This window comes from Polyodon spathula, chromosome 4 (genome assembly GCF_017654505.1).
Source record: "Polyodon spathula isolate WHYD16114869_AA chromosome 4, ASM1765450v1, whole genome shotgun sequence".
In the NCBI taxonomy this organism is placed as follows: Eukaryota; Metazoa; Chordata; class Actinopteri; order Acipenseriformes; family Polyodontidae; genus Polyodon; species Polyodon spathula.
The window spans coordinates 26,899,774-26,917,679 of record NC_054537.1 but is presented as its reverse complement, the minus strand read 5'-3'; the positions used below and the strand labels follow the sequence as shown (position 1 = coordinate 26,917,679).

At 36.5% G+C, this 17,906-nt stretch overlaps 1 protein-coding gene across 2 annotated transcripts in view; it reads right to left on the bottom strand.

Annotated features, from left to right (window-relative positions):
- Positions 1–519: 519 nt before the first annotated feature.
- The window catches only part of zc2hc1a (zinc finger, C2HC-type containing 1A), a 33,735-nt gene continuing 16,348 nt past the window's right edge, over positions 520–17,906 (bottom strand). Inside the window, exon 10 of one of the 2 annotated variants that reach the window (XM_041247529.1) lies at positions 520–664. In XM_041247529.1, coding sequence (XP_041103463.1) covers positions 607–664 — 58 coding nt within the window. In that variant the 3' untranslated portion in view covers positions 520–606. Of the gene's footprint in view, positions 665–10,037; positions 10,257–17,906 lie in introns of those variants that run through there. The other variant, XM_041247531.1, reaches the window with a different exon arrangement.

The window sequence follows — 17,906 nt, the reverse complement described above, 5'->3', positions numbered from 1 at the left end:
AACAATGAATAATAATAATGATCAGACAGAACTTACCGCGCATTTTCTGGAATTAGGTAATTCTAAATGTTCTGTCATTTCGCTCAGCAATATCAGTTTCTATAAAAGAAAAAAAAAAGTGCTGTACTGACAAAGGTTAACGCTCCCCAGCTCGAGCTAGTCTAAGAAGTGCAAGCGGCTAAACGTTTAAGCTACTGATATTTATTCGTACAAGTCACAAGAAAGCGTGGGGAAATCCCCATATTTATGATAAAAGGAAAGTAAAATATCTTGGAAGGGGAATTCCAATGTAATTAATCAAAGTTGCAGGTTAACACACAATTAAACATATGTTCTTTATGAGCACAGCCAACACATGTTCAATCACAGATGCAAATGTGTTTAACCCAAAACGTGGTGCTTTTCAACATTCCAGGTTATAGATTACAAACGATTCATTAATTATAAGGAGAACACAGCATACTGTACATATTAACGCTACCTGAGACACATGTTTTAGGGTTTTATCCATCTCTGCACTTACAAAAATAAATCAACTGGAAATCTGAATACATTTAATTATGTTGACTTGCTTGGTTGTCTCTGTGCTTCATCTTTCAGTTTTCTTCAGGTATGTCTTTGGCCTTTATCCACTGGGACTAGTTCTGTTGCCTGTGGTGTACCCCTGTGGGAACAAGACCACGACTTCTATAATTATGGATTACAACAACCTCATTGGCAATCCAATTTCTGAAGTTGTAAGTGCAATCCAGAAAAATGACTGTATGTTTTATAAATTGTATATCTTTCCTGCATTGTCTTTTTGAAGGCATACATAGAATGTTTCATTTTCTCATAAATTTGTCAGTCTGATAAAACAAATGTTTTGTAAAAATAACGTAATGTGCTAGTTAGTACCATGCAATAATGCTAAAGGATCGGGCTTGTTTGCATGTGCGAATTACATGATGTATCCTTTCCCATGACAGTTTATCGTATTATACAATTGCTTAAGGATGTTTTTCTCTCATGACAATGGGAGAAAACCAACATCCTGGCAAAAGGGGTCGGGTTGAGTCAGAGTGGTTCAAATCAAGTCGCCTGGTCGCCAAATAAGACATTCCATTTTAACGTGTTAAGTAGATTTAACCGTCAAATCGCCACGTTCGCGACTAAGCATTTACAGTATATACAACATTACTTTGGTTCTGTAGTAAAGGCTTCCTGCTTCACTGCCATAATCTGCACCACCCTGTTGATCTCACAGAGCAAATCCTTTCATGGAACCTGTCCATTTTCTCGTTTCCATAGTAACGTGCACCAGCCAGTCATGTTAGAGTAGAACAGCGGAAATTACATTCTGAATTCAAACTGCGTTGTTTGCATTTCACAAGAGACGGGTATTGCCAATTTAAAGAACATTAAGAAACTAAAAAACTTTAAAAGCAAGATTCCCCTCACACCAACAACAACGAATGAAAGGACTGTTGATGTGTCTGCGCTGCCTGGGTACCAACAGGGGGCGGGGGGTTTAACCGTCATGTTAGGTTTCGAGTCTATTTGACCCGACTCTAGTTTCCAGTTAGCTTAAATGCTATTTGTCTTTTCATTTTCTGTATAATATTTTCTGCTCCCAGGTTGCGGTCATGAACTTATACACAGAAAACAGAACCTTTGAGGTGTTTTTTTTTTTTGTAGAACATGTCCTGTATACAAATACGATGTTTCGGGTCACTGACCCGTGGCATTTATCTATGTAGATTTGTGTGCAGGAATAAAACAAACTTCTTTAATTTGTTATTTTATTATTATTATATATGTATTATTATTTCTGGAAATGACTGTACCTGTATGGAGATATTTTTAAACAAAACAAAACAAAAAACAGTATGTATCTACAAAGCAGAGCCTAATTTTCTCTGTCAGTATTGCAACAGCATCTCACTGGCAAAGACATTCCAAAGTGAGGAGCTCCCAGGTTGGCAGTCAAAGAAGTTTTATCACAGCTCCTGGACTAAAAGAGCATAAAAGAGTAACACCTTTACAAATAAAAACATTTAATCAATTTAAGGCTGTTTAAATTTGTTTGAAATTGCATTGGGTTAATATGACCCAAAACATAACAAATGTACCTAAATTCTGAACATAATAGGAGGGGTAAAATAACTGCACAGATTTAAAAAGATTCTGTGTGTTCCTGACTTGATCTCTTCCTTACCCTAAATAAAATGTCAAAGAAACTGAAGCAACAATCCAATCTATTTGCATTTGAATTTGGAAAATCTGGCCAACTCCATGAAAATGACAATGTAACTGAAGATGTAGAGGAGTTAACAGTTAGTACTGTAGCCAGTTTGTCTATGATAGTAACTGATAAATGAGAAATGTGTGCACGTCCCTGGAATTTTTATATAGTTATCTTCCCTGACATTTGATTGATATAGTTCTGTTTCCTGGCATTTTATGTATATACTTCACACTTTCATTTTGTGCACACAGAAAACAGTTCCCTGGCATTTAATGTATATAGTTCCCTGGCATCTAATGCATATTGCCCCCAGGAATTTAATGGAGTTAGTTCTCTGGCATATCGGTTGTATATAGTTCCCCCCACAACTGAAAGATAATTAAAAAGAAAACACCCATTACATGAAAACAAAGCATGCACATGTCCTCATATTGTCTCCGTTTGAAAATGTTGGTCACCATAAAAGTTCACTTGGCCACCAACATACAAAGTGATTTGCCCCACCCTGGGTTGAGTTCTAATAGGGCAGCAGGATTGTGTCAGGGCTTCCAATTAGACTGACCACATTTAACTTACTGTATATCGCTTTAACAAAACAAATTTTTTTTTTTCCCCCTAGCATGAAATAATTACAAGAAAAATTAATCAAACCTGTCTGGGAAACCACACTCATACCTGTGAACAAAATAAAGTAAGTCAGTATTTCTGTCTGAGTTTAATGTACTCTTATTGTTATAACCGTTCATTTGTATGTGTGGTGGGAGACAAAACTGGACCAAAGAAGATCACACATAACCAAATATATTTCAGTGTTCTACATATACATTGGGGTCTGTTTGGTTGATCTAAATAGCAGTCTTCACTCACTTTTCACTCTGTTCCAGCCAGGTCTTTAGTTACTTAATTGATCACATAATTGATTAGGTTCCATTAAACAATCAACAATCTGGTTGGAGCAAGGCTCAGGGCTGTTCTATTGAATAATTCAATACCTGGCTGGTTCTAGGTCGTAGACTGAAATAGATTGGAAAATGGGTAGGCAACTTTGGCACTTTCATTCAAGATCTTTGTTCCAAGAATATATCACAGTATATATATATATATATATATATATATATATATATATATATATATATTCTATATATATATATTGTTCATCGTTATCACTTAAGGGGAATGAAAGCAATGAATAAAGAACAATGGGTAATCTGGAAATGTGCAAATTGCAGCATTACAAGAGCAAATAAAATTGTGTGAAAGTGGCCCAAAGGCTTCCTCATTCATAGCATATTCAAAGTCAAAGTACAGTATCTGTAGACATGTTTCACCATGTTTGGAACTGGGCAACTGTACTTTGACTTCAGAAAAGCTCAGGAGAGTAAGTAAATGTTACCTAATAGGTTCCAATGGGGAGGTGACTTATTGTCATTAGTGGTTTTTGTTTGATTGTTTGTTTGAAAGGGTGTGTGTGTGGGGGGGGGGGGGATCCATTTAGGGGGTGTGTGGGGGTACATATGGGGTTCTATTACGTGTCTTTTTTTTGGTGTGTGTGTGGGGGGGGGGGGGGGGGGGGATCAAACTTACATTGTGACACATCTTTGGGTTGCTGTGGGGGGATCAATTTACAATTCTAAAACTATTAATAAACAACTTCAGACTCACAGTCCACTGAGTATGTGTCTGAAATCTTTATTTCTTATTTAGGACTATTGTGTGTTTTTACTGCCTGAAAAAACAATATCTAGTTCTTAATCATTACATTATGTCTGTTGACGGTGACATCTACAAAAGAGGACATGGTTCGGATTGCTGCTACAATTAATACTTTTATTCAGGATCTACTCCCTTGTCTCTGTTCCTGTGCTTTCCCCTTCATTTAGAAAATTTTAGTGCAATTATAAGTGTAGCACCACTCAATCTAATGAGACTTCCTCCATTTTTGGAGTGTGCAGCAGGAATGATTACGAGAAGCTTGAAAAAGTTTCCTGACAATTTTTGAAGAAACATGTTTCTGAAAACTTGTTTTCATGTGTATGTTAGGCTTAAGAAATATGGTCACTCCTATGTGGTTAAATACTGTCATTGAAAAAGGAAATGCTGAAATAGATCTGCATTGTAAAAGAAATATAGAAAGTTCCTGTTTTGAAGCATATGAACGCAGTCTTGTAATACTTTCACAATTTGAATGACTCATTGACCTCTGTAGAACAATTTGTTGTTACTCTATGGTGCCATCTTCTGACAAAAGGACACAATTTGTAATATATATATATATATATATATATATATATATATATATATATATATATATATATATATATACACACACACACACACACACATACACACACATTTCGACAAAGAAGAATTACAATTCGACAAATAAGAGTTACAAGCTCATTTAAAAAAGTATGATAGCTGTTGCGAGGCCCTTTGACAAGGGATGTTTCCTATCATCATTGCAGTGACTTTATTAAGTGATTCAGAAACAAAACAGCTGAAGGTGGTTTCTATCATTGTGGTCCATCAACTTTATGGAATTTTTTTACTGGAAACAATAGTGGTAAATGAACATTAAACAGAAACATAAAAAGAAGTGAAGTGGCAAAAACATTAAGCTCCCCTCACAAAGATGGTTAACCAATTAGATATTTACCTTTAATTTCATGAGAATTAACAACTCCGAGAGAATTAACAACTCCCAACTCTACCAGAACTATATAAAGCACTATGTATATATCTGAGATAGGAGGCTGTGGTTATCCGCTGATAGACAGGGAGATACAGGAAAGTTTTGTTGAACATGCCACACAAGCGTCCAGTATTTATTTACACAAAAGTAAAAACACTGTGACACTACCAGCAATGTTAGTGCATGGGGGACATACAACAAAAACAAACAGGAGCATAAAAAGCAAAACACAACACTGAGTAAACAAAACTAGGAAATAAAAGTTTCTGTTAAGCCAGTGAGCGGTACTACCGCTACGCATTGAGGTCCTGCTGACACACACCTCATATACTTCTGTAGAATTTAAAAATCCCTAAACGAATCCCTACTCCTAGTGGCAATAAAAGTCAGATCTCGGTTCCACACACGGTGGTCTGAGGTTTTAGTTCCTTCACAAAATACAGGTTTGCTGTCCGAGGTGTTTCAGCATTTCCTGTTATGGTGAGATAGTGCTGGAACACTCCCACCAGCCGGTCAAGAAAACATCAGTTGTAAACAACCTCTGCTGTTGGTGTGTCTGGCTCTCTAATTATTTAGTGATGAAAACAAATAACTACCGGTATACACATGTGCAGGACCTAAGCCCTGCCACAACGTAATTGTTAATTGTGTAATATGCAATAGATTCACCATGGCTCACCATGAGTCAGGCATTCTGGTTGTGGATATTTTTTATTGTATTTTGGGAAAAGATTTGAGAAGTTGTGGAATAGCTATGCAGGGGGAGTAGGGCAGATGAGAAATACTTTTAAAGAATGTTAGAATGTTTCTTTCACTTTCCTGAATTAGACACAGAAAAAAGAACTTAAAGAGAAACATGTGGTAATATTAGACATTCCCAGAAGTGGTGTTCATACTTTAGGAAAATTAATATCATGGAAAAATCTGTGATGATCCCTGTTTTTAAGCTATTTACACTGAACAAAAATATAAATGCAAAATGCAACAATTGCAAAGATTTTACTGAGTTACAGTTCATATAAAGAAATCAGTCAATTGAAATAAATTCATTGGGCCCTAATTTATGGATTTCACATGACTGGGAATACAGATATGCATCTTTTGGTCACAGATACCTTAAAAAAAAGATAAGGGCATGGATCAGAAAACCAGACAATATCTGGTGTGAACACCATTTGCCTCATGCAGCACGACACATCTCCTTCGCATAGAGTTGATCAGGCTGTTGATTGTGGCCAGCGGAATGTTGTCCCACTCCTCTTCAATGGCTGTGCAAAGTTGCTGGATATTGACGGGAACTGGAACACGCTGTCGTACACGTCGATCCAGAGCATTCTAAACATGCTCAATGGGTGATATGTCTGGTGAGTATGCAGGCCATGGAAGAACTGGGACATTTTCAGTTTCCAGGAATTGTGTACAGATCCTTGTGACATGGGGCCGTGCATTATCATGCTGAAACATGAGGTGATGGTGGTGGATGAATGGCATGACAATGGGCCTCAGGATCTCGTCACAGTATCTCTGTGCATTCAAATTGCCATCAATAAAATGCAATTGTGTTTGTTGTCCATAGCTTATGTCTGCCCATACCATAACCCCACCGCCACCATTGGGCACTCTGTTCACAATATTGACATCAGCAAACCGCTCGCCTACACAATGCCATACATGCTGTGCCATCTGCCTGGCACAGTTGAAACCAGGATTCTTCCGTGAAGAGCACATTTCTCCAGCGTGCCAGTGGCCATCGAAGGTGAGCATTTGCCCACTTAAGTCGGTTACGACGCCGAACTGCAGTCAGGTCAAGACCCTGGTGAGGACGACGAGCACGCAGATGAGTTTCCCTGAGACGGTTTCTGACAGTTTATGCAGAAATACTTCGGTTGTGCAAACCCACAGTTTCATCAGCTGTCTGGATGGCTGGTCTCAGACGATCCCACAGGTGAAGAAGCCGGATGTGGAGGTCCTGGGCTGGCGTGGTTGCACGTGGTCTGCGGTTGTGAGGCCGGTTGGACGTACTGCCAAATTCTCTAAAACAATGTTGGAGGCGACTTATGGTAGAGAAATGAACATTAAATTCTCTGGCAACAGCTCTGGTGAACATTCCTGCAGTCAGCATGCCAATTGCACGCTGCCTCAAAACTTGAGACATCTGTGGCATTGTGTTGTGTGACAAAACTCCACATTTTAGAGTGGCCTTTTATTGCCCCCAGCACAAGGTGCACCTGTGTAATGATCATGCTGGTTAATCAGCTTCTTGATATGATATCAGGTGGATGGATTATCTTGGCAAAGGTGAAATGCTCACTAACAGGGATGTAAACAGATTTGTGCACAAAATTTGAAAGAAATAAGCATTTTGTGCGTATGGAAAATTTCTGGGATGTTTTATTTTAGCTCAAGAAACATGGGACCAACACTTTACATGTTACGTTTATATTTTTGTTCAATGTAATTTTGTAAATTCTGTCTGTCATTTTTTTTTTTTTTTTGCTTATCTCATAAAGAGTTTCAGATAACAGCTTCTCTTTGTGTAAAATAAAAATAAAAATAAAAATATACTCTTCACTTTGACCAGAGACCATATGGTCAATTTATTTTTGGTATCTGGAAAGTAAATATTATAATTATTCCACTTTACAACCACTACCCATTTTCCAAATATCTATCTTTACAAATATTTTATGAAAAAAAAAAAAACAAATCAAGTTTAATTTATATTTTGCCTCCAGAACTACAGCTGAACATGCAGGTACTGTGAGTAATCTTCTACAAAAATTGCATAATGTGAACCTTGACATGTGGGGAAATAATCTGGGACATTCGGTACCTCCTACAGTATTTCTTTCTTTGTAACCACAGTATGCCGTGAATCTTGTCTGGGAACATCCTCCCACATTTGTCAGTATGTGTGTCGTATCCTAGATGTATATATATATATATATATATATATATATATATATATATATATATATATATATTCCAAATTGTTTTTTACGCCACCAGTTCAAATACATTCCCAACCACTACTACAACAAACACTAATATCTATATCATTTTTTGTTTCTTTAGGAAATTGGCTCCATTCGTCAAATGGTGTGTTCAATTCAACGAAGGAGACTACATTTTACAGAATTCGAGCCACAACTAACAATTATTCTTAAAACAATACAAATATCTCTTGGATGTGACTGTGAACCGGTAATATCACTCGGCTTATCATTCTATGAGAAATAGTTTATTTTAAACGCATCGATTCTGTGTAACATCCAGATTTGAAGTGTATAGTTTGGAAAGCACGCTTATGCTTCAGTGTGTTCTTGTTTAATTATGCACGCACATAAGATATAAAGAAATATTAACCACCTACACATTGGCTTATTATCATATCCCATGAAATTGGAAGTGTACAATGGATAGAACAACAGCTGTAGTGTCACAAATATTCAGGACAGGATAGTGAACATGTGAAGTAAATAGCAAGAACTACTACAGGTAGGGAGAGGGGTCATGAACGTGTGGTGTGTTTGTGGTGCTCCCTTTACTTACTACTAGTCTAGATACACATTCATTCAAATATTCCTGTATATTTTAAAGGGTAATCTTATATACAGTGCCCTGCCATATTAGAATGAGCACCCCAAAAATAGTGGTATCATCTGAAATACCCACAATACCTCCACGCCTGTGGTATATGTATATCAACCGTCTGCATTGTGGAGCTCAGAAGGATACAACATGCCTCTGAGAGTAGGTGCTCATGCAATTGCACCATTTTCACAAGGTCGCACAATTGGGCATTCTGACAGTGGGCAAAGTGAGAGGCAGATTTCCAGTGATCTTAGACTTTCGAATGGGTGTGTGCATAACATTATTGTGAGGTATCGCTGGGAGTGTCTAACCGCTATATTCGTAGAATATAGTTTAGGGTGTTGATATCCACTCCATGAGAGGGCTTACTTAGCCTATTCTAATCCTCTTGTATTTTACACAACTCCTTATACTATATTTTAAATATAGTTAAATATCAATAATTAAACAGTATAGCTAATCCTCGAACAAAAGAATCAATAGTGTACAATATTAAATAGTTTTCTCACCTTCATATAATTTATGGGATTTCCTTTGCAATTCTTATTCTGTTTTTCATCACATCATTAAAACTTATGTTTAAAAAAGTTTGAGCTCAGCATAGCAAAGAGCTCAAACTTTCTAAAGAGCAATGCATGATGTTTTCTCTTCTAAAGAGCAATGGATGATGCTTTTTGTAAGTTCCAGCCACAAGGGCAAGAATTAATTTGTTTATTAGTCTCAGTTTCAACAACTGGCAGTTGACTTGTTAAAAGTGAGACTAATCAACAGTCACTCTCTACCGTTAGACACATTGATGATGCAAAAAGCCCTTGTAGGCATAACTAGAATCGTGTTGTGATGGTCTTAGTGATCCATTACTATCTCAAAAGTGCTACATTTATGTAAAATTTAACTTAATACATTTTGACTAGAAGTCTTTCTCATTGTCTTCAAATATTGCCACGAAGCATGCTGAGAGCTCAGACTTTTAAAAATGTGTTTTATTGAAGACGGTTACATTTTAAAAAACATCAAAATTAAAATGAAAGACAAACTATTGGATACAACTCAAATGTTATTCAAGCACATCATATCAAACATCTGCACAGCCAAAACACCACATTTAAATGAACAATTAAAAATAAAAGGGTTTATTTTCTAACTTACCACATATAAAGCACTACTTAAAAAAATGAAAAACTATAGTAAAATAAACATTTCAAAAGAATCTAGTGTGTAAACAGTATCTGTACATACAGAACTGTAAAAACAAAATTATTTTTTTATTTAAAACGAAAGTGCAGCACTTTCTGTCCTACTCAAATTTCCCCCGGTGCACTCCTTGTACAAAATGAAAGAAATGATGGCTGCCAGGTCCAGTAGAGAGAACAGGCTTGTGTACATATAAAATATAATATTGTAGTTATAGTCAAAATAAAAACATGTATTGTAAAAGACAGTAAAAATTATTTATTATAACTTCCTTATTTTCATAAACCTGCCTTTCAAATGCTGTCGGGATATTTAGTACATGTATTTAGGAAAAGTCATAAATGGACCACCGCATAATTTTCAGACATGCAGAGTAATTTAAATTTGAAAACCTCAAACCACCACAATGACTGCCGTGGCAGTTCTGGTGTTAAAGCAACAAGAACCGACGCGAGTAGCTCTGTCCTGCGCGGTGCTGCTGAGCCCAGTAGCTGCTAATGCTGCACGTGTGCTTGAGCACCACATTGCAGACAGGCCTGTGCTTAGAATCTGTAAAAGAACAGAAAACACACAAAGAAAAAAAAAAACTTTCTCAACAAAAAACAGTAATTAAACATAAGCTCCAGCAGGATCTATGCAGCTTTGGGGGAAGAGCAAACATTCAGCCAACCTATGTGGCTGGACCCCTGGGAAAGAGAGACTAAAGATGCTGGTGGGACGTAACAAACAACAGACTGTAGTGCACACAATACACGTGTGACAAGGTAGCAAAGGTATAGACAAAAGGCTGCATTTTAGCACTTTTGTGCACATTTAATTACACATACAGTACTAGACAAACAAAAAACACATTAACAAATAAATAGGCACAAGGGCCAAAACAAAAGGTTATGTTATGGACTGTTGCCGAAATTGGTCAGTTAGCAAAGTGCCCAGCTGCAGCAGGCACGTACTGAATTAGCTTCAAATTTTATGTCCTTTCGGCATCTGCCCTGGCAGTTCAACAACTGCTCACAGCCACCCGGGCTGATGGCAAAGAAAGACTTTAGTGCGCCCTGTTGTAACAAATGAAAAGCTAATGGAAAGTAACATAGCAGTGTTCATCCTCTGGGTATCTACTGCAGTTCTCAATAATAGTTTGTCAGTCGAATAACTGTTTTTCATCATTAGACCGACTAACTTGTTTATCAGCCACATTCCCACGTGCTTTCTGGCAGGGAGAAATTTAACCTCCTCCCTGCCAACCCAATATTTCCCACATCTTATACCAGCAGAGCTTTCAGCTTGCCACAACTTGTAATTGGTAAAAACGATTAGTTTAAATATTCCATATAATTTGTGTAAAAACACAATAAATATGAAATATATACAGATAGAAGCAACAGTCAGTTTTGAAAGGAAAAATGGCGATAAGATCTGTCATCCTCGGGGGGTGACTGCGTCACTGACTCAGAGAGCAGCTTTGGCATATCATATTCAGGATTTGGGTATTTAGGAAGTATTTAGGAGGTAATAAGATTAGTAATACATTAATTGAAAGGTAAAACTAATTACATGTTAACTATTTTGTTTTCAAATATCAGCTTTATCCAGGTGTAGAGATTGCTTTGTGTCATATTTCTGTAGTGTGCAGTGTTTTTGTATGTTGGATTCAGCCTTTAATGATGCATGTGGAGGGGGAAAAAATAATTTTCAGAATGATAAGAGGTATTTCACTCAAACCTTTCTTTATAAATATGGACTTTTATGTCATTTTCAAACAAACACTATGTTAATTTACCTCTATGCCATTCATATATACTGATCCCATTTTATAGTGACTAAACAAGTCTAAAATATAGGGCATAAGTTCTCTTGCAGCTGTTTGTGACAGACACCACAAGAGTATGCAAAAGCTTGCAATGTGGGTGCAGATGGACTTTGTGTGTAGTGCTAAATAAGACCCTTTGCAATTATTAATCTTTTTAGATGTATTTACAGTACATATTTTTTAGATATAGGGAGACTAGTGTTTTAGGTCACTCATTACTTACTAATTGTTCTGTATTTGTGTTTGAAACAGGGTCGCAGTGCTGCCCGTAAAAGAGACACCAAACAAAACCCAAGAAGAACACAGAAAAGGCTTTGCAAACTAAAGAATCTTATAACCAATATACAGTCTTGTTTTCAGAAGTATAATTCAAAGGAAGTCACCTAACTGTTGAATGCTGTGACTTGAGACATTAAATTATTCAATTCAAACAACTTTATAAGCATGCATTTGTACATACTGTACCAGGTGGCATATCTTGAAGATACAAGAATACAAGAAGGCAACATAATGTTGAAATATGAGATTTTAAAACAGTACTGCTTCATTGTATTCTGTGCCCAGCCACATTGTAGCTTAAATGAGCGTGTACATGTAGGTGGATAATTTTGCTGGGCCTGAATTTGATGTTGGGGCCAATGACTAATGCTAGGGAAAAAAGAATTTTCCAGATTTTGATGAAAAAACTCAGAGCAAACAGCCCTTGCCGTAATGCGATTTTGGTACATGCTTTGCCCTGTCATTTTCTATTCTGCATTAGTGCTAGTGGTCGGCATAACTTTTGGAGTATGGCCTTGTTTGCATGTTTGCTTTGAGTGATTTTGATGACGGGGCAAACGGGGGCAACTGCGTCTCAAACTAACCAGGTAAGGGGAGGTTTATTTGAAATGCAGGCTCTGTGAATCTCATTACAAAAAGAGAACAGTAACTGGTGAAGGAGAAGGAACAAGCAAGAGTGGGCACACTTTTTCTTTTGCAGAATTTGTGTGTTTCAAACCCTACACAAGAAAAAAAAAAATCTTAAATACATCTTCTGGAATACATTACTTCACACAAGTATGAATTATGGTCTTTATATTATTTAAGAAAATATTTTTTGTATGAAACTGGTATAGATCATTCTGTCTGTACTCTGTAAATACCTAAACTTTAGTGATACTGTGAAAGTTAACCCTTTCAAATCATCTATTGGCTTAGCACATAACTGAACTCATAGTGATGTATGCAACTTTATTTCCCCAAGATCTCTGTAGGATATGACTATTGTATGTCCTAATTTACATTCCAGCACATTATATCAAAAATAGTTTTGTAAGTATTTCTAAATGACTGATTGGACTGATTCTGTGTAGTATATACAGTAGACACGGCTCTGCTGTATGATAGTGCTACCAGGGTGTACTAGGGTCGGAGCATGGCTACTTTTTTGGGGAGGTGGGCGGGGTTGGCAGACCATTCCGCCACTTGTTTATTAACAAAAATTGACATTTTATTTTAGTATTTATATTTGATTAAAGCACTTAGTCCTTACGTTTATGGTTTACAGGGTTTCCTCAAAATCGGGCCCAATAAATATATGAGCAAGAATTTATAAGGCTTTGAATGTTGAGGTATGCAAAGGTGGGGAAATAAACTGTTCACATGTCATCTAACCTACAGTATGTAGCCATATTATAAAGCAACTATTTGAAAGCTTTGAGTGTACCTTTTTTTTTTGGTTCCTTTAATGAGGCACGCCAAATAACATGTATATCGAGTGAATGTGATGAAATCAACTATTAATTTTTCATCTAAGATACAGATAGCAACATCTATGTTTTAATGCTTTAATATTTCAACATATTGTAAAAAAAATATATATATACAATGATACACTTTAAATTAAATGCTGCCGTTTCTCCTACTTTGAGGATTATTTAAGAGTAAAACATCTCAGAAGTTGATAAAATACTTCACATAGCTACATAGAAATAGCTACACTATGTATGACCACATCAGTGTTGCTCTATTTTTGTATTTCTTTAAAACAAAGATATGCAAGGCAACACAAATCTAAAACATCAAAAACATTGTACTTTGTTTCTGTTTATCCCAGTATTAATATATCAGATTATATACAGTATATCGTAACATTTTTGGGACAAAGATGAGACTGAGGCTGTGATGCAGTTGAAGGCTCAAGCCGTTTATTTTTAACAGAAATAATCAAAATAAAATCATAAAGCCAGGGAAGGGAACTGGGAGGAGTCGAAAAGGAAAATAAAATGATTAATGGTATTTGTCTTTCCTTATCCTACCCTTTTCTCTCTCTCCCAGTCTTTTCCCCTCCCCCTGCCCCTACATCCTTTGCGCCAAACCTGCACCCCAATTCCCCTACACACACACACACTCTCAAGCTTTTATGATTAATACACAGTACCAACTATAGTTATGGAAACAACAAAGGATTTACAGCAAGACTAGTGGGTGGGGATTTTATTGGAAGTGTTTTAGACCCCTTACTAAAAATGGTATGGTGCCCCAAAATGTTCATTTCTTTCTAGGAAAGCAGTCTGTCCCACAAGGGTATAGGTTCCCTAAATATGATCCACTTATGTAGAAAAAGGACACATTCTGGGGTACCATTATACTTGTGAGATGGCATGCTCATTAACATATTTTGCATATATTCAAAGAGATGATTACACTGTGCAACAAAAAAAAAAAATGTTTTTGTTCCTGGGTAGTAAGTGTTATTTCCTAATTGCTTATGCCTCAAAAGTATAGAACATGGCTATTATTCCCCACAAACTTTGCTTTTGTGACCAGGACAGTGATATTTCAAAATATCACTATTTCCAATGGGAAAATGTGTGTCTTTTCGTTCACATAAAGTCAGAAAAAAACAACATATGAATCCAAATTAACATGTATTTATACTAAAGTAATATAAAGATGACTACAAAATACAGTATAATTGTAAATCTCGAAAAACTACTCACTTCTAAATCTTTTGTAGTCATCTTTGTATTACTTTAGTATAAATACATGTTAATTTGGATTCATAGGTTGTTTTTTTCTGACTTTATGTGAACGAAAAGACACACATTTGCCCATTTTCCCATTGGAAATAGTGATATTTTTAAATATCACTGTCCTGGTCACAAAAGCAAAGTTTGTGGGGAATAATAGCCTTTTTCTATACTTTTGAGGCATACGCAATTAGGAAATAACACTTACTACCCAGGAACAAAAATTGTGTTACAAAGTGTTATCTAGTCAAGGATACCAAGATATTTAGTAGGTATGGGTTCTGGGAGAGAAAAATGGGCAAGGAAATCCCCACCCCTTGTTCTGTACACCATTTTCCAGTTTCCATAATTTGTGTTGGTACTGTACTGTATATTGATGATGTCTTTATAACACTGTTTGTATCATTCTTTAATATTACTGCCAATGCAATAAAGATTTTTAAATATATATTATAAAATCTTCATTTACAATCTCCCATTTGTCAACCTGTAAATCCCTCCCCCAACAAGTTTTGTCAATGCTTACCAGTTCAAAAGTTCTGTATCTTCTAAGTCTTCACACTGGGAATAGAAATGCTCCCAGGAAAGAATAACATAGAAGTATTGAACTAAATATGTACTATATGTATACAGGAAACAACTGACTTATTTAATTTCCTTTATGGTCACTAAGTGTTGTAGCACCTATTTTCCCAATTTGTGACTCGAGCCAAGTTTGGAATATCAAATAAAAGTTTTACTTGGGTAGTTAGCATGGTCCAGTGGTATAAAGTAGCAAGCAAGACAACTCTGGATGTGTTTGAATCACATTCTTTCTTTTTCTTTATCACAGATAAGTGATTTCTGTCGAAAAACATTTACATTGACAAAAACAACAAAGATAGAATCAGGATCACTCATATAAACATGTATTATCTACAAAATGGGGCAATTTGTATACAAAAAAGGGGTAGCCCTGTAAAAGATGTAATGTGAGTGTCCTTTCGCTGGCTAAGTTGAAGGCTACTAGTACCGTCTTGCAGGTCCAGTGGCCAACAGAACACACACACAGAGAACACGCAGTCCAGTGGCCATGCCCCCCCCCTGCCAGTTACGACAGCTCTCAGGTGTCAGCAACACAACACAAACGCTCACCGTTAAAATATGTTGTCTTTATCCCAGGTTTTGTTTATCACAGGAGAGTAGAAATGAGCAAACTCTGTAACCCTTACATGAGAAGTGGGTAAACGTTATATTGCCAAAAGTAAAAGTGGGTACCTGCGTATACCCTTGACTACACCTTTGCTTATATCCCCAAAATTGTATATTCTCAATATATATGCTAAATAATGTTAAGACCAGGCTTCATAACAATTAGATAAGCAGTTCTCCAGATATTTGGCCACCTCCCTCTCTGGGGATAATAACAGGGACCCTACACATGACCTATTAAACTTTATAATATAAAGAGATTTCAACTGAAATAAAATATTCCAAATTGTCAGGTAGGTTATGGATGATAAGGTGTAAAGTGGTTAGGTAACTAGTTACAAAAAAACAACAAAAAAAAAAAAAAAAAAACAGTTGTAACAATGTTGTTTGAATAATGCATGTTTAATTTCACTTACAGAAACCATTCCCAGTGTTTTGTGTACATAGTATAGGTTTTATAGTCACAGTGCCATATGATAAAAAAATACTAGAATGCTGCAATTATAAAGGGTGTTTGTGTACCACTTTGAATAGCTGTGCACCTCTACATTAATAAATATAGACATACTGTGTAACAGTATGTGGTAATTTTCCTTGCGGAGGTATTAATGTATTAACCTAAAATCTATGATAGAATGAATAATAGAAATATACTACTTTTGGCTGATTTGGACAAAGACCCCAGTTGTCACTTACCTTCCACTACTTTATGTAAGGTACCAGTTGTTAATGTATTTTAGAGCACCTCAATCCTTTATTTTCCCCTTCTTCCTTTATTACTACATTACTGAATACATTGTGTTTCATCTTTAAATTATGTTCATCATGTTTTATTTGACTTGAACTGAAGAGAGCAGTGATTTAGAATGGATTGCTGCCTATACATTTCAAATTTGCATAATAAAACCAAGAGCCCCATACTGGATGATTGCCATCCAACAATCAATTCATAATGTTAATCTAAAAAACAAAAACAAAAAAATATTCAGTGGTAAATTATTTTACCTCCAGTTTGGAAGGTCCAATTATTTTTCCCCTCACTGCAGCAATTTCCTCACACAGACCAGGCTATCCAAAGGTATCCCCCATACAAGCCAGCTTTCTCTTTTACACCCAGGAACTCGAGAGCGGATGTCAGCGAGCTACGGGCCTCAGGAGGACAAAGGCCAGCCCTGCAGGTGTCCGTTCTGAGCTCACTGGGCATCTGGCCAACAGGGTTCACTGTAGCGCCATGGAGGAGACACAGTCCCTGACGGTTTTGCCTCCCTAACCCATGTCAATGAGACGATCCCTTCGGAATCACCAGTGAAGACGTATGCTGTATGACTCACCCTGCACGTCATGCAGCTGTGCTTTAACCAGATGAACCACACGGGGAACCCCAAGGAAAAAACAAAACAAAAAAGAACTTCGACAAATCATATTGCACATGTTACAGTAACAGAGAATAACACTAAATATTGCAATGGCATACACCAGGTAACTGTTTGAAAATGTGTGTGTGTGTGTATATATATATATATATATATATATATATATATATATATATATATATATATATAATATATATATATATATACATACACACACACAGTTGTAGTCAAAAGTTTACAAACCATGGCAAGATTAAGTATTCAATGCAAAATTGTTCCAGCTCAATCAAATTCTGAGGACCTCTCTTGTGCACAGCCTTCAACTCATACCAAAGACTCTCAATCGGCTTTAGATTGGGACTTTGACTAGGCCATTCCAGAACCTTGATTTCATTCTTCTTTAACCATTCTGAAATAGATTTTGATGTGTGCTTTGGACGTTGTTGTGTTGGAAAGTCCAGTTGCGCTTTAAACCACGTTTTGTAGCAGAGGGTTTCAGATGCTTGGCCAGTATCTTTTGGTATGCTATGGAATTTATTTTACCATGTACTGGAACTAAATTTTATGTGCCATTACAGGAAAAAACAGCACCATAGAAGGATATTACCACCTCTATGCTTTACAGTAGGTATGGTGTTCTTTTCTTTAAGCGATTGTCTTTCTTCCAGACAGAGAGACCATGAGTCTTGTAATTCTTGATAATAGAAACAATAGTCGAAATTGTGATACTCAAATGCTTGGAAATCTTCTTGTATCCTTCTCCACCTTTATAACAATACCTCATTTTATGCCTAAGGTCTTCAGATAGCTATTT